Source organism: Giraffa tippelskirchi, chromosome 1 (genome assembly GCF_054371585.1).
Source record: "Giraffa tippelskirchi isolate mGirTip1 chromosome 1, T2T-mGirTip1v1.2.pri, whole genome shotgun sequence".
Classification (NCBI taxonomy): domain Eukaryota; kingdom Metazoa; phylum Chordata; class Mammalia; order Artiodactyla; family Giraffidae; genus Giraffa; species Giraffa tippelskirchi.
Window position 1 is genome coordinate 179,223,812 of NC_137275.1, and position 21,901 is coordinate 179,245,712.

General features: G+C 45.0%; 1 protein-coding gene across 9 annotated transcripts; it reads left to right on the plus strand.

Annotated features, from left to right (window-relative positions):
• The first annotated feature begins 1,007 nt into the window (after positions 1–1,007).
• POLR1E (RNA polymerase I subunit E) lies at positions 1,008–21,324 on the plus strand. Of its 9 annotated transcripts, none has more exons than XR_014059709.1 (16): positions 1,008–1,156; positions 1,762–1,865; positions 3,259–3,335; positions 4,633–4,718; positions 6,941–6,999; positions 8,037–8,181; positions 9,322–9,429; positions 10,055–10,151; positions 12,125–12,258; positions 14,201–14,282; positions 15,023–15,154; positions 16,292–16,453; positions 17,098–17,356; positions 18,188–18,354; positions 19,015–19,169; positions 19,770–21,324. XR_014059709.1 is itself a non-coding variant. In XM_081510716.1 (13 exons), exons 1-12 carry the CDS (start codon positions 1,081–1,083, stop codon positions 16,449–16,451), a joined length of 1,260 nt encoding a protein of 419 aa, XP_081366842.1. In that variant the 5' UTR covers positions 1,008–1,080; the 3' UTR covers positions 16,452–16,453; positions 17,098–19,992. The 9 variants fall into 9 exon arrangements, 3 of the variants coding, with proteins under 3 accessions (XP_081366842.1, XP_081366835.1, XP_081366831.1); XR_014059705.1 differs by having other exon boundaries at positions 18,226–18,354; positions 19,034–19,169; XR_014059707.1 differs by lacking the exon at positions 17,098–17,356 and having other exon boundaries at positions 19,045–19,169.
• Positions 21,325–21,901: the final 577 nt, after the last annotated feature.

Consider the following 21,901-nt stretch of genomic DNA (forward strand, 5'->3'; position numbering starts at 1 on the left):
AAAGATCAGGGCAAAAATAAGATTCTTTGCACTATGCCTACAGTGCTTCAGAAAGTGTGATTGGGTAATTAGAAGAGTGACGTGCTCAGGCAAAGGGAAGCTAGAGTGTTAAAGGTGATTTGGATCCTCTTGGAGGTATGTGTCGGGGGGAAAGAGGATGAGTCTGGGAAGAAGGCAATTTGGAGAACAGAGATAAGTCAATCTGGTTCTTTTCCTTCAACAGTATTTCCCTTTGAGCAAAAGGGGCCTTGGCCCGGGTCATGCTTTGACTCTCATTTTGTTCTAATAACTCCCGATAAGGGATGGGGGTAGAGTTGAATCCATAAGAACAAAGGGACATGCCCATAAGATTGGGTTCCTCCTTCCAGTCCACCCCAGAATCCTTGAGCCTTCTGGGCTTCTCCCATGGTCCATCCTCGCAGGGTTGATTGAGCCACAGGTGTATGCACGCCTAGGCCCAAGAACTGATCATAGCTGTTTACAGGCTTGTGGACCAAGCTTGGGGGTTTAAGGACTGATGTCCAAGTGTGTGGATGGAGGACTTGGAGAAATGCTACTCTCCGCAAGTCACCACATTTAGCTGGAGCTCAAGGATTGCCTATTAGTGAATTCTAAATTTGAACTCGAGCTTTCAGATCTTAGTATTAATAAGACATATTTACACAGTAGTAGAGATAGACAATACCCTACCTAGATTGTGCAGAGGAAGAAATCCCGCGCAACGCCAAGGGTTAGAGACGCGAGCACCCTAGCAGCATACAAGGTGTAACGCGCTTGCTGAGTGCTGGGCCAATCAGGCACTGGGCCTTGGAGAAGCCGGCAGGGCAAGGTGAGGACGGAGGCCACGCCTCTTGGCGAGGTGGGGCGAGGGTGGGCGGGGCAGGCGAGCCTAAGAGCTCAGGAAAAGGGCGCTTAGCTGGCGATGTCCTGTGGGGCGGAGCCACGCGTCTTCGCGTGCGCGGGGCGGTGCCCGGAGAGACCACGCCTCTTCCGGCCCACCGCACTGCCTCCGCGTGTGCTTTAAAAGCACTGCTGGCTGCAGCTGTTTTAACTCCGGGGATTGGCGGCTGGCTAGGCGAGATGGCGTCGGAGGTGTTTCCGAGTGCGAGGTGGCAGTACTGTGGGGAGCCCGACGACAGCCAGAGCGCTCTACTGGGTAAATACTGCGAAGCTGGAGTAGGTTTTCCTGTAACTTCCTCCCCTTCCGGCCCGATACCGCTACAGACCTCCACTTCCCACGTCCGTCCAGCCGCGTTTCCAGCTGGGCCAGGGCCCCTTAGAGGCTCCATTACTCCTTGAGGCTCACCCAGGGCTCTCCTGTCATCCCGCCGTCTCTTTGTTACTACCTCCCAAGTAGAAGAGGACATCCCAGTTACGTCCTCCCCAGGGCTGGGGCTGTATGTATCCAGGACCCTGTCATCCCCTCAACCCACCAGGTCTCACACTGCCCCATTTCCTTCTCCCCATTGGCCAGGGATTCCCTCAGACTTTCTAGGTTTGGCCGAGGTCTCCTTAGTTAGCCCCACTCCCCTAGTTATTCCTTCCCGTGGAGGCCCGTCCCCAGGGATCCCCTCACGGCTCCAACCCCTCCGCAGCCCCTCTTCCCACCTGGACCAGGACAGCTTTGAGTTAGGACCCGGGCTTCCTTGCCATCCCCATTCCCCGAGTCGGTCACTCCCTCCCATTGACGATTCATTTCCTCCCCACCATACTCTGTGGATTTTTCTGCTTTCATCTCATTCTTATGCTGTAATCTTACAGTCCAGTTCTCCAATGGGAGGCTACAGAATCCAGGCAACATGCGCTTTACCTTGTACAAGAGCAACGACTCCACAAACCCCAGGAAGAGGAGTCAGCGGATCCTGGTAAGTGCTGCTGTAGCCAGTCACCTCCACTCTGCAGACCTCAGGAAGCCCTTTGGGTGTGGGGTGATGTAGGAAGGAGTGAGAGGAGAAAAGAGGGGGAATAGCAGGTGACCCTTTGAAGAACGTTGTGCCCCAGCAGGCTGGGGTGTGGAGACAGGCCCCATTCACTCACCCTTGTGGTGAAGTGATGGCTTTTTATTAATTTGTTCAATCAACAAGCATTTATTGAGTCCCCAGTGTGGCCCTGGACTGTAAGCTGCTAGGGAAATAGCTAAGTCAGACCTGGCCCCACTCTGAGGGAGCTCATACTATAGAGTAGTGTTTCTCCACCTCAGCACTATTGACATTCTGACCCAGATATGTCATTCTTTGTTGGGGGCTGTCTTGTGCATCACTGGATATTTAGTAGCTTCCCTGGCTTCTGCCCACTAGTAGTGCTTCCTAGTTGTGGCCAACAGAATGTCAGACATTCCCAGATATCTGCATTCCCTGCTCTAGAGAGGTGAGAACTGAATGTGAGGAACTCATAAGTAAACAAAGCTCAGGGTCCCAGGGGGAGAGAGTACAGAGCAGGGCAGAGTGAGCTAAGTCACCGAAGGCTCTGCTTGCCAGAATGTCTTCCTGGGGGAGGGTGTATGGGAGCTGAACCCTGAAGGATGGAGGAGGGTTTAACAGCTGAAGTTAGTACTACAGGTGAAGAGGACAAACATGGGGAGAGGGCAGGGAGGCTTGGCTCTGATTGAGGAATGAATTCACCACCTCCATGGCCCTGAGGGCCTTCCTTGGTGACTGGCTCAGTGGTAAAGAATCCACCTGCCAATGCTGGAGACATGGGTTCGATCCCTGGGTCAGGAAGATCTCCTGGAGAAGGAAATGGCAACCCAATCCAGTATTCTTGCCTAGAAAATCCCATGGACAGATGAGCCTAGTGGACTACAGTCCATGGGGTTGCAAAAGAGTCAGACACAACTTAGTGACAGAACAACAATAGCAGTGATCCTGAGAGCAAATAAGGAGCAGTCATGATAGAGGTGGGCAGAGAGTAAGAAAGGCTTGGGCTTTAGTGTTGCCTGAAGAATAATTTTGTTGCATGCCTCTAAGCTGTGGAAGCCTAGGACTCTCTGAGTCCTGAGGCACAGCTCCACCAAGAACTTTTCAGACTAGTTAGAAGCCAGCACTACCTGGGACTTGTCAAAAGTCCTCTTGCCTTTCCACCAGGGACACCTCAGACTCACTTAGAGAGAGTGGAGCTGGATCATCTCAAAGAGGCTCTCTTGTCTCATCCACTGCAGTTTGGATTCTAAAGCTTCTGCAAACTCGGAAAAGGGCATCAAGATGTTTACTGTCTTTCAACATTGGTTGTAATGGAGCCTTTCCCTCCTCTACATTTTAGGCAGCTGAAACAGACAGACTTTCTTACGTGGGAAACAATTTTGGGACTGGAGCCCTCAAATGCAATACTCTGTGCAGGTAGGGATAGGTGAAAGTGCTTGTGGCAAGTGGGGATGGTGGTGGTGGTGGTGGCCCTGGCACCACTCTTCTCTGACTTTATTTTAGCTGCAGCAGGGGAAATCTAGAGAGGTTTACCAGGTTCCTGTGTTCCCAGACCCAGGGACCTTCACATCAGCATGTAGACATTCTTGAAATTGAAAAGTGACTTACATTTATTTAATTTCCTAAAAACCTCATTCATTTGTAATTTTTAAGTGTTTTTAAAAGTTGAGATGTAATTGACATATAGCATTAGTTTCAGATGTATGATAAAATGATTCAGTGTATGTAATGCTGCAAAATTGTCACAACACTGTCTAGTTAACATCCATGCAGTTACAGTACTTTTTCCTGGGATGAGAACTGTAGAGGCTTACTCTCTTAACATCTTTCAAATATACAATGCAGTATTACAGTCACTGTGCTGAACATTATATCTCCAGGACTTATTTATTTTATAACTGGAAGTTTGTGCCTTTTGACCTTCATTAGTTTTGACCACATCATTAACTTGAAATATTCTTTGTTTATAACTGTCTTGTTCCTAAAAAGCAACCGTCTCCATTATTTTGGGATGTGTGATCAACACGCCAAAGTTTGCCAGAAGTCTGCCTTGGAAGTAACTACAAGAAAAGGGTTTGGTAGTGTCCAAGGCTCCAGAATTTCTGTCTAGTTCTGGAAAGATTACTGATTTCGGGCAACTCCGCCGTTTACTGACTTCTGGCTTACCTCTTGGTACAACGAAGATTGTTCAGCCTGAACAGTATCTCACTGTCAGGCGATGCATAATGCAGTGTCCCTGTGAAGATATCCATCCATGAACTACAACCAAGGCCCTTTCAGAGTCATCTCCCCCCTCCCCCACCCCAGCAGCTGATAGAGCTCCAATGAATGTGTTTGTGCTTGAAACTTTTATCATCTCTTTACAAAGATTTTCTAGTTTAAACTGGTCTTCTCATAGTTACTGAAGTTTTGTTTTTGCCTCCATAGAATTTTCACAGGGAGTAAATTCTAGTGTAGTTCTAGATTGTTATATCCCCAAAGGTTTTACCACTACATCAGTGACCCCAAATGTGATTGGCTATAAGAATCAACCTGGTGACTTCCCTTCTCCTCTCCCCCTTTTCCCCCTCATTTCCCTCTGCTTGCAGAGAAATCTGCTGTGGGGGATTATTGTTACTCATGAGTAAGTGTGCCTTTTAAGCAGAAATAAGGAGATTGTATAAACAATACCTTTTGAATGATCCATTGTCACTGATACTCCTTCTTTATTCAGGCACTTTGTGGGAATTTTCAACAAGACCTCTGGCCAGATGGAAGTATATGATGCTGAATTGTTCAACATGCAGCCACTGTTTTCAGGTAGGTTCTAGTTATGAAGGCTCAAGGAAAGGCTGAATATTTTAGGTTTGCTGGATGCATCAGTTTGACTTGTAAACTACATTTTGTAGCTTTTTTTAAAGGTTTTTTTTTTCATTTGACAAAGTTTTAAAAGTGCTTTTACTCAGCAAATATTTATTATGACCTACTATGCCCCAAGCACAAGTTAGGGGCTGTGAATATAGCAAAACAGACACAGATTCTGTCCGTACAATGTTTACAGACTGAAGATCAAAATCTAATCTTAGTTTAAGCAAGTTGAGCAATGATCAGAGCAGAGTAACGGAGGGCATATCTGATACTCTTTTTCATCGAGGGCCTTTCTTAATTCTTAATGGTTCTAGTTGGGGTAGAGGTTTTAGAATCTCTGGTAGGTTGTAGAAGTTGCTTATAGGTTGGACAGTAATGCAGAGTCTCAGGTTGCATTCAGGTTGATGCAAAGTCTCTACATTTCGTAATTTGGGAAGAGATCTATTTTTTCTCTAACCCACTGGGAGAAGTTGCAATACCTCTCTCCTCTGGCATTTTAGAATGTATTGGGCTAGAGTGGGATCTTTGAAAGTGATAGATGGTCAAACTCAAGGGGGTCCTGTTTCTAAATCTTAAATACTGAGAACCATGGTTGGGAGGGAATTAGATAAGGATTATTAGGATCATTGTGAATCTGCTTGATACCTTCAGAGGCATTAGTTCTAATAACTTCATTCTGGCAAAGCAGTGGTCTCAGCCTTTCTGAGAATCTTGTAAAGAACCAGAAGTACTTCTGAGAAACATACATAATATTCAAAAAATATGAGATTTTGCATATAATTTTAAAGGGCTCTTGCATCCCAAAGGTCATCTGTGAATTTCCTAAGGGTCCATAGTCTCTAGGTGAAGAATTCCCTGCTTTGCAAACAAATAAAACAACATATAAATTATCCTCCAAATGGTCTTCTAACTTCCAATGAACAAAGAAAATGGTTCATTAATTTGTTATTTAAACACATTTGTAAATATTGGTTAATTCTAACCAGCATATATAAAAAAATACACACATGTTTATTGGGTCCTTACTATGCTCTGGGCACTGTTCTAAGCACTTTCAATGCATTATATCGCTTACTTCACTTTTTTTTTTTTTTAATCAATGATGAACCTGGGACAGAAGTTAAATGACTTTGGCAGGAACATACTGCTGTTATATGTAAGAGACCTGGGATTTAAATGCAGGCAAGGTCACTTCAGAGCTTATGCTCATGTCCACTAGATTATTGCCCCTTATATGAATACTCTGTGGGAGATCAGAGAGCTTCACGTAAAATAATACATACCTCATGTTTATGCCTGCTTTTAGGTCTTAAAATTAAAAAAAAAATTTTTTTTATTGAAGCATAGTTGATTTCTAGTGTTTTGTTAGTTTCAGGTGTATGGCATATGATATATATATATATATTTTTTGGCAGATGATATTCCAATATAGATTATTACAAGCTATTGGGTACAATTTCCTGTGCTATCCAGTAAATACATGTTGCTTATCTATTTTATCTATTTTATCTAGATATAGTAGTTTATATCTATTAATCCCATACTCCTAATTTGTACCTCCCCCACATCCAGGGGCTGGTTGGCTCAATCATGTGCCAGGCTGTGGTATGGAGAGGCCATGCAAACCTTCCTTTCCTTTCACATCCCTTTGAGGGGGCAGTGGTGGGGGTCCCAACCCTACTACCTGGTTACCTGGAAGTCTTTCTTCTGCCAGTTTCCAGTTAGTTTTCCATGAGAACTCTTCCACATATAGATGTATTTTTGATGTATTTGTCAATGGGAGGTGAGCCCCATGTCCTCCTCCTCCTCAGCCTTCCTGATCCCTCCTCCTTATCTCTTTTACAAGAAGGGCAAAACTATATACTGGAAAGAGCATAGGACTTAGTTTCTAATTCCATCTCTGCATGGCCTAAGGGCAAGTCATTTCACCTGGAGGCCTCGTGTTTCCTTGGATCCCTTCACTTGATTCCGTAGTTTATTCTCCAGATCCTCTGTCTGTATACTGAAGCTTCATATTGAATGTTCACAGTATACATGCATGTTAAACTCTGGGAAGTCCTGTAGTAGAGAAATCTGGTTTTCTTAGATTAACTGTTAACCAAATATTAAACACTCTTACTGTCTGCAGGCAAACTTAACAGTTTGCTTTTTTTTCTTTGTTTTATGTTTTGTAGATGAGTCAATTGAGAGTGAATCAACACTGGAGAGTCAAGCCAAATCTTTCAGAGAAAAGGTAAGTGTGACAGAGCTAAGATGTGAGGCCTAAAGTGAGTTCCTTCCAGGCCTTGAATTTCTCCATCAGTAATGTAAAAACGCACGGTTCTCCCTGGGTGCTCCCGGTTCATTCATTCTGTGGCTCTCTCGACAGTTCCTACCTGCAGAGGCCTCTGTGGATTCATAGAGAGCAGATGCCCTATCTGGGGCAGCTGTGCACAGCTCTGTGCCAGCATCTGGAAATGGTTCTCTGCTGGGCTGTTGCTACAGGTGTAGCATAACACTTATTTTCAGGATTTAATCCAAGTTTCAGAAAATACTGGTTGTAGCCTGGAAACAGGATTCCCTAGTGGCTTAGATGGTAAAGTGTCTGCCTGCAGTGCAAGAGACCCGGGTTCGATCCCTGGGTTGGGAAGATCCCCTGGAGAAGGAAATGGCAACCCACTCCAGTACTCTTGCCAGGAAAAGTCCATGGACTGAGGTGCCTGGTAGGCTACAGTCCATGAGGTCGCAAAGAGTCGGACGCGACTGAGCGACTTCACTTTACTTTGGCCTGGAAACTTCACATCAAGACAAAGTAAACTTTAGGATTGTCAATGTAGTAGCTGCCTACAGGCTCATCTCATCCTAGAATGGCAGACTGATTGGATCTTCAAGACTGCCTGGAGCACTGTATTGAGAAGGGTGTGAGGCTGTCTGCAGGCTCAGAGGGGGAATGAATGATCTGTTAGCACTGTCTGTTGTGGGTGTAGGATTGGAAAACAGTGAGCCGTGTGCCCCAGATTTACTGCCTAATTCTAGTCAAGTCTTTTTATTTTTCAGGTGAAAACACTGTTGATTTATAAATAGCTCATTATAGTTTATAAAACAAGCACTTCAGATCTCTTAATATCTTTTGGTTCTTACAACAAGCCTATGAGGTAGTTAGGTATGAGTCAGCCAGTTTACAGGTGTGATATTGATGGCTCAGAGAAGCTGAGAGTTTCCCCGTAGTCACACAGATAGCAGTAGCAGTGCTCAGCCTGTCTCCAGTGACCAAATTTGTCTTTGCCACAGATGGATTCTTGCATTGAAGCCTTTGGTACCACCAAACAGAAGCGAGCTCTGAACTCCAGGAGAATGAACAAAGTTGGTAGTGAATCTTTGAATCGTGCAGTGGCTAAGGCTGCAGAGAATATAATTGACACAAAGGGTGTGACTGGTAAGCAGCTGAAACTTGGGGTTAGAGGCTGCTCCTAGAGACAGCTGTCCTTTCTCTTGAGATCCTTTACCTGCCTCACAGATGAACATGATGGGAGTTAGGGCTGTATTCCTTCCTGCTTCTCCCTGAAGGCCTTCTTTTGGAATAGACTCTGGGAATTATAAGAAACAGCTGACATGGCCCGCCCTCAGTGAGCTCAGTCAAGTAGTTTTTGTATTAAAATGGAATTTTAGGAAATTCTAGAAAACCTTTCCGTACCCTATGATTATATAAATATTTTCCTATATTTTCTTTCACTACTTTCACAGTTTTACTTTTTACATTTACATCTTAATGACCTTGTTTTTTGGTCTATGGCACAAACCTCATTTTATCTTTTCCAAATGATTAGCAAGTTGTCTCCAACTTCATCTTTTCCTTGTGTAAAAAATGATTTAAAAAGTCATTTTTATCGTTTTACCACATTCTTAATTGGGTTCAGTCTCAGCATTCTGACTGGCTATTCTTGTAGCAGCATATGGTCCTTCTAATTATAGTAGCTTCACCATCCAGTTTATTGTCTGATGGGGCAACTTCATCTTTATTGTTCACAAGTGTATGCTGTTGCAGCATATTTTTTCTTCCAGATGATCTTAAGAATTATTTTGTCAAATTCCCTCAAAATCCATTTGGGATTAATATGGGGAAAATCAGCATCTTTATAATACTATGTTTTCCCATTTAGAAACGTAGAAATATGTCTCCATATGGTCAAAGATACAGTTTAATGTCTTAAGTAAATTTTTCAATTTTTTTGTTCAGTTTATTCTCAGCTATTAACAGTAAACTTAATAGCTGAGAACATTTAAAAAGAAAAAAATACACCCATTTTCCTTTCGTTCTACAAGACCAGCTGTTGCAGTTTTCCTGTTTTCCTCTCTCTTCTTTTCTGTGTGCATACTTAATTCAGATGTGGTTATTCCTGTATGGTAGTTACAGTTTTATAATTTGATCTTTCTCTTTCACTCACAATACGTGAAGAAGTTCAGATGAGGGCGTTCTGGGCCGATGATAATCTCGAGTGCACAGGTTGCAGAGAGCGTTGGGGAACCCAAAGCTAAGCAGAGTGACACTGACGCTGACTCTTCCTTTATTGAAAAGCCCTGGTCAGTGATGCCATCCACGATGACTTGCAAGATGACTCTGTCTGTCTCCCTCCCTGCCACGCTGATGCAGCCAAGCCTGAAGACGTGTATAAGTTTGAAGACCGTATCCTTCTTGCAGCAGAAAAGCCATCTCATTTCTCAAGTAGGGATGTGTGCACAGCTGTGCCACAGCCAGGCTCTCTAATGATGTTGGTGGTCCTGTGATGCTCACAAAAGCTCGCCCCAGACGCTTGCTGTTGCCCCAGCACTGCTGCTGGGAAGTCAGCGAGGCTTCCCCAGTAGCTGAGGACATACGACACTACTGGCCTGTCAGCGCCTGGGAGTCAGACCCATCCCTCAGCAAAATGCCTACAGCTCGGCTCGGTGGGTGGGGCTTACTCTCCACAAAGAGTCAAAATATGACTTTTAATTTGGCCAGTGCCCAAAGTCTAGGGCAGGCTGATTTATAAACGGAAAGGTTAGAATGTAGAGTTTCCATACTTGTGATTCTACTCAGATGGAAGATGCCTGCAGCAGCTTTGTGATAAGAGAAGACAGAAAAGTCCAGGCAGACCATGAGCTCTAGGCTGGGAGTCGGGAGAACTGAGTCCCAAAAGCTCTGCCCAAACATGCTGTGTTATCGCCCCCTCTCAGCCTCAGTTTTCCCATTTCTAAGATGAGGCTGTTACAACATGATCTAGCTAGTTGATGTTTCCACTTTGGTTGGGTTTTTCTTGACCTGTAACTAGTTCTTTCCCCTGTGGAATATGACGCTCTTCAGAGCCCATCTGAAGCTTTCAGGAATGTCACCTCGGAAGAAATACTGAAGATGATTGAAGAGAACAGGTATCCCACTTGAGCGGATGGAGAGTCTGGGTTGTGGTGTTGGGACACACACTTCATGTAGTCAGACATGAAGGAGACCTCGGGTGTCAGTCAGTGAGGACATATGTCTCTTCAGCATTTGGACATGAATGAGCTAGTGTTTCCTCCAATGTTTGGGCTCCTAGGCCTATTGCCTCAAGGCTGCGGGTGGCATTCAAGGGAGACTGTTGGTCTCTGAGTGCAGGGATCGTGTGGCTGGGCAGAGGATGGTGAGGCCTTGTAGGCTGGGGCCGAGAACTGGAGCTGACCTGTATTCCCCCCACAGTGTTACACCAGGTCCAAGGACTGGCCTGGGAGTAGGTGCCTGCTGAAGTGATAGTTTATCTGTGGTGATGTGTTGAGTGAGCTTTTCTAAAGTTAAATTATATATGTTATTTGTTTATTGGTTTTTTAATGTTTATTATTTTTGGCTGTGCTGGGTCTTTGTTGCTGCGCAGGCTTTCTCTAGAGGTGGTGAGCAGGGGCTAATCTAGTTGCGGTGCTCAGGTTTCTTATTGCGGTGACTTCTCTTGTTGCAGAGCAGGGCTCTAGGGCGCCCAGGCTTCAGAAGTTGCTGCACAGTAGTTGTGGTGCACGGAGCTTAGTTGCCCTGGGGCATGTGGGATCTTCCCAGACCAGGGATCAAACCAGTGTCCCTTGTATAGCAAGATGGATTCTTCTGTTTTGTTTTGTTTTTTTTCATTTCTTCCTGCTCTTTCTTTCCATTTTTTTTAAATTATTTTTTTGTTGCACCGGGTCTTCATTGTGGCATGTAGGATCTCATTCCCTGACCAGGAATCGAACCTGAGCTCCCTGCATTAGGGAGTCTTAGCCACAGGACCACCAGGGGAGTCCCCCAAGATGGATTCTTAACCAGTGGACAATCAGGGAAGCCCTGAATTATGTTCTTTAAATATAGTGTGTTTTAAATAATTCAGAGATGATTGCCTCTACTCCCCTCCCCCTTTTTCTTGGCTTTTAAAACAGCTTTTCTTTTATGATGGTGGTGGGGGATTTTTTTGCTTTTGAGTTTTTCTTTTAATAATTTTATCTTGAAAAAATGTTGTCAACCCTAGGTTGGTTCCCTAGATATTTGTTTGGAAATTTTACTGGTCAATGAAATCCAAAGTCTTAGAAAATACATTCCCCACCCCACCCCTGCCTAAAGATCCATTTCCAAAAAAAGCTTCATTGCTGGTTCTTTGTTGTCTTAATGTGATTGTGGCTCAGGGCCAGGTACTGGAATGAACTCCGGGCTGGGAGTCTGGAGAACTGAGTCCCCGTCTGCCTGATGGGACTTTGTGGTCTTCCCCTCTGAGCCTTAGTTTTCCGGTCTGTACAAGGAGGCTGCCATGAGATGACACTGAAGAGCCTTTTATGGCTGCGATTCCATGATCGTGATACTGGTGGAACAACAGTATGTAAAAATAACAGCCAGCACTGATGGGGCTCTTCCCTGCGCCAAGCACCACTTTAATTGCATTGTCCCATTTACTCTTCAAAAATCCATAGGGTGAGGGTACTTAATTTAGAGGTAAAGAAACCAAAACAGAGATGTTCAGAAACTTGCCCAAGCCACTGCATGGCAGAGAGGGGATTCAGACCCAGGTAGTTGAGAGCCCGTGCTCCAGACCACCACATCAGGATTGGGCGGCTATGGCCAGAGTGCTGAGTCTTGGACACTGCCTGTGAATAAAGTTTTATTGGAACATAGCTTCAGTCATTCATTGATGTGTTAATCAATGGCTGCCTTTGCACTGCAGTGGCAGTGACCATTTGCTCATGAAATGTGTATTTACTGTCTAGACCTTTATTCCCCCTGCACTAAGTTCATGCTTCTCCTATTATAAGGAGCTGGTGGGATGGCCCTTCCTCAGCTGTTGACTGTATAGCAGGTGTGGGGGTTGCCTACTGGCTGGTCTTGCACATTTCCCCTTTTCTCTCCCTTGTTGTAGTCACTGCTCCTTTGTCATAGAAGCATTGAAGTCTTTGCCATCAAATGAGGAGAGCCGAGACCGCCAGGCGCGGTGCATATGGTACCTGGACACCCTCATCAAATTTCGAGCACAGAAAGTGATTAAGCGGAAAAGTAAGTCCATGATAGACTTTTTTTTTTTTAATTGAAATACAATTTACAGTGTATTTGTTTCAAGTATACAGCAAAGTGATTCAGTTACATATGTATTTATACATATATATATTCTTTTTCAGATTTTTTTCCACTATAGATTATTACAGGATACTGTATACAGTTCCTTATGCTATGCTGTAGGTCCTTGTTATTTTATATATAGTAGTGTGTATCTGTTAGTCCCAAACTCCTAATTTATCCCTCCCTCCCTTGCTTTTCCCCTTTTGTAACCATGTGTTTATTTTCTATGTCTGTGAGACGGATTTGTATCATTTTCTTTAGCTTCCACATAAAAGTGATATTATATTTGTCTCTCTCTGTCTGGCTTTTATTCATTATGATAATCTCTAGGTCCATCTATGTTGCTGCAAAGGGCATCATTTCATACTTATGGCTGAGTAATATTCCATAGAAATATATATAGTACTTCTTTATGCATTCATCTGTTGATGGACATTTAGGTTGCTTCTGTATCTTGGCTATTGTAAGCAGGGCTACAATGAACACTGGGGTTTATATATCATGATAGGCATTTTATTCTAGTTATTTCCAGTCTGTTATCTGTCTATAATTATTAGACTAGCTCTAGTGAGAGAAGAAATGGACATGTCTTTCCAGGTCTTCATTTATAACTGTGTAACAGTGGGGTACTGCTGATGTGCTGAGAGGACTTGCCAAGCTCTTTCCTCTGAAAATAGGGTTGAGTTGGATTGTATGATTACTCAGAGCTAACATTCACTACTTCTGTTCTATGTTAGGTAAAGTATAATATCCAGTCCAGTCAAGTGAATATTCTAGGGAATGGTTAGAAATAGTTGTATGGGGAGAAAAGCTGGCCTTGCTTGTGAAGGCCTGTGGCATGCTGTTGTGTCAGCTCTTTCTGGCTCGGAGGGAAGTCAGTTTCTGCTGGTAACCCATGTCACCTGTCACCAGGGCATGGGTGTCTGCCACACACTCACAGCCACCCAGAGTTGGAAATCCAGAGAGAGACACCTGTGATTTGAGGCCTAAGGTGTGTACAGTTGTGTTACTGTGACTGGGCACCTGGGGTCTATACAGGAACACCTCATTCTGCCATGCTTCACAGATACCGTGGTTTTTACAAATTGAAGGTTTGCAGCAACCCTGGGTTGACCAAGTCAGCACCATTTTTCCAACAGAGTCTGCTTACTTTGTGTCTATGTGTCACGTTTCACTGTTTGTGAATATTTTCAACTTTTACAGTTACATTTATCATGATGGTCTATGATCAGTGATCTTTGTTGTCACTGCTACAAAACATTGAAGGTTCAGATGATGGCTAGCAATTTTTTAGCAGTAAGGTATCTTTTAATTGAGGTATGGACATTGGTTTTAATTAATTATTGGACACTTTTTTAAAAAACGTGATACAACTGCACACTTAGGAGACTCCAGTGTACTGTACTAACTTACACGCATTGGGAAACCAGGCAGTTCATGTGACTTGCTTTATTGTGGTGGTCTTGAACCAAATGTGCAGTAACTCTGAGCTGTGCCTGTACTCATTTTTCAGTATCTGCTTAATTCTTATTTTCACATTCCAATCTCCCCTCCTTTCCCTCTCCCTGAGCTTTCTCTACAATCTGTTTCGCTTTCTAACATCTTTGAATCATGTGTCTTTAGGCCTCATTGGAGTCTGGTTTGCTTTCTCGTCACTGCCCTGTCATGAACATCTCTTGCGCACGTATGGTCTGCAGGCGAAACACACCTGAGCCTGTGTTCATTTGAAGGTGGTTTCTGTTTCATGGGCCCCTTTTTGTCTTCCTACATGCCTCTGTTTAATCCAAGGGCCCACTGTTAGCCTTATCTCCCAACTCATAGGTGAGGTGTGGCCTGAGAGTTTTGAAAGAAAATGATCAAACTCCATTTTGTCTTGTAGGTGCCCTGGGACCCGGGGTCCCCCACATCATCAACACCAAACTACTAAAGCACTTCACCTGCCTGACCTACAACAACGGCAGGTCAGGGGGCTTGACTTCTTGGCTTTTGCCTATAAAGGAGAGAGCAGGATCAGGGGGGAGGGGGGCTTGGATTGCAGTCCATGTTCACAGAGACACTGTGCTGAAGTAGGCACTGCTGCTCAGCGGGGTCTTGGGTAAGTGAGTTTAGGCAGCACCGTAGTGCAGATTGTCCCTCTGGGAGAAGTTCACGTTAAGGCTCTGGGAAGTCCTGCAACAAAGACTACACCAAACACTTTTTCCAGGGATGCCTTCCCAGTGTCTCCAGATTCAGTGTTGTATGGAGAGGTGGCGATGCAGGCAGGGGCAGGCCAGGGGGATGACTGTGGGGAAAGCACCCTAAGCAGCACACCTGGGCTTCCTCCCTGCTGTCTTCTTGCAGCATGTGGACTGCTCTGACTGCTTGAAGAATCATGGGCAGCCAAGTGTGGAATCACTGTTTTCCCAGCAGCCCTGCTGAGCGGGCTGGGAGGATGGGGATGGTCTGCGCCAGCGCAGGCTCCAACTGTGCATGGGGAAGGTGGAGATGCAGCCTTTTTTGTCCTCCTTGGAGGGACACTGGGATCGGCTCCACTGTGTGTGAACGTTCGGGCAGTGCGACAGGACAAGGGATGTTGCTCAGATTCCTCTTCCTCTCCCTGAGATGTTGAATGCATATGGGAATAGGCTTGGATGTTTTTCCTTTCCTTTTGGAGAAATCATCTTGGAGTTTAATTTTGTCTTTTTCCACCACCGATTTGCAGTTTGCGGAACTTAATTTCAGACTCTATGAAGGCAAAGATCACCGCCTATGTGATCATACTGGCCTTGCACATAAGTGGCTTCCAGATTGACCTGACGATGTTACAGAGGGACTTGAAGCTCAGTGAGAAAAGGTGAGCATAACAGAAGAAAAAGCTCTCTTAGGGAGCCTTGATGTAGTTCTGGTACTGCTGGAAAGCATGAGACACTATCGAGGGACCTGGGGACAGTCTTTAGATGAATGAGTGATTGATTGAATGGATGAGCAACCAGACATTACTGTGTCTTCACTATGCTAGGCACAGTGTCAAATCTGTTGTAATCTCCCAGTGATTTCTCTTAAGAATCAGTGGAAGAATCTTTGGTTCAGAGAAGGCAGTGACTTTCCCAGGGTCACCCAGTCAAGAAGGGGAATCGTTGGGCTTCAGACCTGAGCCTTCCATTCCCGTGTAACTGAGCAGCCTCCAGTCTCCAAGTTGCTGTCACTGGAAAGAGGGATTCTGTGTGATTCTGATGGGGTAACCTGGGGGTGGAGGTTGTATAAGAGAACCCCAGTTTCAGCTTAGCAGAAAGCACTCTCAGAGTCAGATGGAAGGAGCTGCCAGGGGAGGTGTCTAAAGCAAGGCAGAGCGGGAGTTTGGCTATCACATTCACGCTTCTCTGACCGGACTGGGAAGGTTGACAGAAGTGGAGACCTTTTCAGGCCCTTTCTAGCCTTGGTAGAAGGGATTCAGACTGAGTAGGGAGCACAACCTCCAGGGTGCTGAACTGCAGGGTGTGTTGGCCCTTGTCAGTGATTAAGGAGTATCTGACACCCAAGGACCCTGGTGGTGGTCCAAGAGCGCCTAGGAAAACAGTTTCATCTGGGCTTTTCCAGCAGTCTGGAGTGGGATTATTCTGAGAGCTGTGCATACATGGCCTTCTCACGGATAGTGAGGTTGAACATACAAGAGAAATAGATTCTTGGAGTCTGTAAAATTGTGGTAAGTGCTTAATCCTTGATATAGGAAGTAGAGAGTTATCAATAGGAGCCAGATAACCTGGTTTTCTATCACTTATATAGGCATTTTCTAACCGCTACACATTTACAGGGGAGTCTGATGGCTCTCAGCAATCTTGTCAGCCTCTGCTGGGAGCTTTGCTTCTGTGTCCACCTCTGGGATTCTGTCTTTGAGGCATGGAGCACAAATGTGCCACCCCTCCTGCCTGCCAGGCTTCCCTGAGCATCGCATTGAGGAGACTCTCCCTTGTTTTATGTGTTTGTTCCTTAGGATGATGGAGATAGCGAAAGCCATGAGGCTGAAGATCTCCAAAAGAAAGGTTTCTCTGGCAGCGGGTGGGGAGGAGGAGCACCGACTGGGCACTCTGTCCATCCCGCTGCCTCCAGCCCAGACATTGGACCGTCAGTCAAAGCGAAGGAAAATCACCTAGAGGTGTGCTTTCCAGACACAACAGTTTGGCCATTCCTTCTATTCATTTGCATTTTTATTTTTAAAGAAAGAGGGTTAAAGAAGAAGCCTTGCATTGGCACGGGTATGAAGCCAGACGCCAGCACCTCAGTTGTGCTGGTCTGAAACAGAAACATAAAGCAAGGCCCTGTTGGACTCTCTCTCTCTGCTTTGGTGTCACTGTGACTATAAATGGCAGATGGTTCATGTGTGGGATGTGGGAGGGTCGGAGGCAAAAGATCTCACAGGCTGAATCTTGGGCCACATCTAATGGATAAAGGTTAACATTAAGAGAAATGTGAAATGCTGTGCTTAGGTCTGGAAGGACCGGTGGTGTCCATGGTGAGGACAAAGCCCAGCAGGGCTGGGAGAGGAGGCTTCAGGTCACCACTGTGATGGGGTTGCCCAAACAGGCTAGTTTAGTTCTGGGCTGCTGAAACAGCAGAACCAAATCAGAGGAAGTGATTAAATCAGTTGTTCAGCTTGGCTTAGGCCACACACAGGACAGGGGTGAGCTCTGAAAGCCAGTGAATTGGTCAGAGCTCAGTACAGAAAACAAATGGTCCTAGATATTCTTAAGGAGAGAGGAGTTTAACACATGGATAAAATGGTACAAAATTGTTAAAAAGTTGCAGGAGCCGGTATCAGGAAGTTGCTGCTAGAACTGCTGAGTTCAAGAACAGCTTAGGTGGCCAGCCAGGCGTGAAGAAGCCATTTGAATTCATGAAGCTTCTTGAATTGGCAGCTGAATTCATGAAGCTGGTAACTTGACACTGGAATGCTGGTTTAGCCACCCATGCTTTGAGTATCCAGCCTTCCACCTCCTGGCTTGTCAGCATGAACAGCCCAAAGATCAAGAGGCTGGCCTCCATCTTGCTTCCTTCCTCTGTGAGTACACATGTAGGGATCTCATTTCATCCAGAATCCTAGCAGTGAGGGTAGCTTAGAAATAGGTTTCAGCTCTCCAGCCTCTAGTTACAGGAAGCCATACCAGAAGATGGGAGGGGGTGCTTACTGCCACCCATCTCATCTGCCAGGGGAGTATGGAGAAGTGGTGTCCAGAGGGTTGCTGTGAGGCACGGGACTGTGACACAGAGACTCAGGTATATAGCTGATGCTCAGACTCAGCTCTTCAAGGTTCTCCTGAGGCAGTGGGAGCAGTGCAGTATGTGGGGCTCGTGCTGGGGGCCAGGGACAGTGGAGGAAGGAAGAGAGAACCCAGCTCTCTCTGAAAATGAGAAAGGAAGACGTTTACACAGCAGCTGGGCCATCTGTTAGGGAAGACATGGTAGAAATGGGCCTTGGATGATTCATTCAGGGCATGTGATCCTTGTATTTCTTCGAGTACTGGGTGCGGTTGTCAGAGCCACTTCTAAGGCACGGCCAGGCCTGAAGTGCCCATTTTCCATGTTCTTGGCTGGCTTGTCCCTATTTGTATCTGATCCTGGGAAGCGGGCACTTCCCTCCAGCAGAGGTGTGAGCAGGAAATCTAAATGCCTGTTGTTTTTCTTTATCTAAGCTATTGCAAAAATCAGGTATGTGACTCTGCATCAGAAAAAATAATAATCCTGATTTGACTCTGGGAAAAGAATCCCTAGTGTGTTTGCGGGTGTCATTGTTTATGCATTACCCTATTTATTATTTGCTTTATACACTTATATATTTCTTTTTGAACAATTCGGGACAATTTGAGTAAAGCACCCTTTTTATCTTAAGTAGATTCTGATGGTTTTGACACCTTGAGGCTTAATTTCCAGCATTGATTAGATCACAGCCTGTGACCTGGCCTCTGAGCAGCCTCTGTCCTCATGGGGAAGCAGTAACCGTGTGAGTCACTTCCGTCACTCACACTGAGGAGTGGTGTGGATGGGGAGAGGCCTCAAATGGTAAGTATACCGCTGACCCTTGGAAACATGGATATGAACTTCCTGGGTCCACTTAGACATGGACTTTTTTCAGTAGTAAATAACTAAATAACTACAGCACCACACGAGTGGTTGGTTGAACCTGCAGATGCAGAACCACAGATACAAGGGGCTGGCCTGAATCATATGTGGATTTTGCAGCTGTGTGGAGGGTCGGTGCCCGTAACCTCTTGCATTGTTCAGGGCTCAGCTGTATACTTGTCCTGGGTGACAACAGGTGTATTTTATTAAGTGTAGGCGATGCAGTCCCAAAAGACTGAAAAGCAAGTTTTTGTACATCAAAGGGTTTGTGGATCAGAAGGCTCAAAAGAGGGCCCTTTCCAACAAGTCTCGAGAGGGGGCGCCTAGCACAGTGCCCGGTATATAAACAGCAGTGTCTGGAGTGAGCCAGAGTCCATGAGTGGCACCTTCTTTCCTTGGTAGACCTATCCGGCAGTACACACTTGTAGAATAATGGGATTGTACTAGGTTTTTTCTGGCTCTAAAACCCCATTTATTTACTAGTGCGTTCACAGAGGATCCTTGATCCCACCAAGTTATTTGTCATAATGTCTCTTGATGATCTCTTTGAAGAAAAACAGACTGTGGGCTAGAGGCTTATACCCTTAATAAGATTTGCAGTTTGTGGAATAACTTACAGAATGTTAACAGAATGAAGTCTGTTCCCTGGAGGGAAGTCTGTGGCCCTGACCTGCTGACATTGTTAACAGTAATGAGATCAAAGAAGGAATATTTAACATCCTTGCAGAGGACTCAACCTGGCAATAGCTAATTAGGTAAAATTTTTTAAAGCACCTTCTTTTAAGAACTTTATTTTGATATAATGTCATACTTAGAAAATAGTTGCAAGAATAAGAATAGTAGTATACCGAGAACTCCCTGTATATCCTTTATCCAAGTGCTCCAATTGTTTATGCATTACCCTATTTATTATTTGCTTTATACACTTATATATTTCTTTTTGAACAATTCGGGACAATTTGAGTAAAGCACCCTTTTTATCTTAAGTACTTCAGTGTGCATATCCTAAGAATTATGAGGACTTTCTCTTCCATAAGCACATTATACTTACCAAAAGCAGGAACTAGAGCAGTGATACTAGGATCTGGCTCACAGCTCAGGTTCACCTTTTGTCCATCACACTTCATTGGTCTTATTTCATCTGAAACAATTCCTCAGTCTTTGCCTTTCCTCCCGGTTATGTTGCCCTGCGAGATTCGAGATTCGAAAACTTCCCCCAAACCCGCAGGTGAGAGGGTTTCCTGGTGTTTGGAAACTTCTCCTCTTTTACAACTCCCTCCCCAGGACGGGTCTCCGTCCCTAACTCTTTTGTCTCTCTTTTTATCTTTTATATTTTGTCCTACCTGCTTTCGAAGACAACGGACTGTTTTTCTGGGTGCCTGATGTCCTCGGCCAGCATTCAGAAGTTGTTTTGTGAAGTTTGCTCAGCGTTCAGATGTTCTTTGGATGAATTTGTAGGGGGGAGAGTGGTCTCCCCGTCCTATTCCTCCGCCATCTTAGTCCCCTCCCTCAGTCTTTGCCTTTCCTAACCTTGACCTTTTGAAGAGTAAATTAGCTATCTTGCAGAGTATCCCTCAACTTGGGTTTGTCTGGCATCTCTTTCATGATTAGATTCAGGATACATGTTTTTGGCAGGGAATTCACAGATGTGTTGCTCTGCCTCATACGCATCACAGTTACGGCATGTGATGTTGGTTTGTCTTTAAGGTTATAATCTCTCCATTTTGGAGTTACTACTTTTATTTTTGTAGTTAATTTTTGGAGAAATACTTTAAGCCTCTAAAATATCCTGTTCCCCATATAATTATTACCCATGAGTTTCAGCCTGGATTGATCATTTTTGCTGAATGAATTACTGTGATGGCTACAAATGGTGAGTGATTTTCTCACTCTGATAGTTTCTTACACATTTACTGTTGGCATTCTGTTGTTAAAGGAGAAGCTTTCTTTTCTCTTACATTAAAATTTTTGTTCATTTAGTATGGACTTACCATTTAGTATGGATTCTTATCCTGTGAATAGTTACCAATTATTTTGATACTCAGATTGTACCACATTTGGCCAATCTGAGTTCCTTCAAGCTAGCTCCTGTATCCCTGGCTTTTTAAGGATGCTTCCTTAATTTCTAGCACAAGATATTCTAGCCGCCTGGTACTTTCCTGCTCTGGCCCTGGAATCAGCCTTTTATCCAAGGAGCCTGGGTAGATGACGTGAATGATGGGTCCAGACCAAGAAATGAAATATCGTTCTGACAATCAAGACAGACAGCATCTTTGGCTGCAGTCAGGCAAGAACTGGTTTCTAAGCAGGGGTGACAAGTGTGAGTCATTCAGACTGCACCAGAAGGCCATGTTAGGCTGGACTTCCATTTAAAAGGATGGTCACAGTGAATGGGCCCAGTGCAGTGGCCATAACTGCACCCTGTGAAGTTCTGGACAGGAAGGGAGAAAGAACTAGCAGAATGAAGATGTTCCTACTATGAGACTACTCAGGGTTGGAATAAGCCCAGCAGGCCCCAGGCGAGTCCACCATGAGGACTGTTCAGGGAAGAGACTGTGCTATTAGAAGGAAGGAGAGGGAAGAAGGTGGGCCCAGGGATGTTGCTGGACAGGTGTCAGCTCATGTGCTGTTCCAAGACCCAACTCGGGCTCTTGTCTGGTCTGGCCACAGCATGCCCACCATTCACTATAGCCAGGGCCTCCTCTGGCTACAGGGAGCAGTGGCCACAACAGGACTGGGAGGCCTTGGTGATGAAGCTGTATTGGTTTTTTTTAAGTACAGTTGATCTACAGTGTTTTAAGTGTACAGCAAAGTGATTCAGTTATACATGTATATATCTAGCTGTGTTTCAGATTCTTCTGTTATAGGTTATTACAAGATATTGAATAGAATTTCCTGTGCTACTCAGTAGGTTCCTGTTGTTTATTTTATATGTTGTAGTGTATATCTGTTAATCCAAAATTCCTAATTTATCCCCTTCCCCCATATTGGTCTTTGTTGTGCTTATACACTCCCGTCAGCAGGCATCAGTATCGGGCCTGACTAGCCAGCAGGGTGGGCTAGGGAGGCTACAGTGTAAGCTGCTTGGGTGGGGAACAGCCAAGACCTGTGAGGTCCACATGAGTGTTAAACCTTCACCTGTGGCAAGGCACCTTGTGGAGGGGACTTAGCTGCTGCAGACAAGCAAACAACCCCAGGGAAGCACAGCTTCCTTAGAGAACCCTGTCTTCTGATCCATGATTGCTGCACATAAGAGCTGGGATATACCTCTTGAGGTGCAAGACAGGACTCCTAAACTCTTGTCTTCCTTGAGCTTTCCAAGACCTGCCCAGGCCACTGGAGTGGATCTAGAAAAATGACCAGATGGTGAGGAGAGAGTCTGCAAACTGGCATATATGAACTGAGGGCAGGAGAAAGTGGACCCCAGGGGGATAAAGATGCTGTCTGTAATCTCTGGAGAGTTGCCACAGACAGAGGAAAGAGAGAT

What these genes read in the sequence shown, in the direction of transcription:
- POLR1E (XM_081510716.1), top strand. Translation starts at nt 1,081, where the DNA reads ATGGCGTCGGAGGTGTTTCCGAGTGCGAGGTGGCAGTACTGTGGGGAG. An exon ending in CAGCCAGAGCGCTCTACTGG is followed by an intron (nt 1,157 to 1,761) that starts GTAAATACTGCG and finishes GTAATCTTACAG; the next exon opens with TCCAGTTCTCCAATGGGAGG. An exon ending in CGTGTATAAGTTTGAAGACC is followed by an intron (nt 9,430 to 10,054) that starts GTATCCTTCTTG and finishes ACCTGTAACTAG; the next exon opens with TTCTTTCCCCTGTGGAATAT.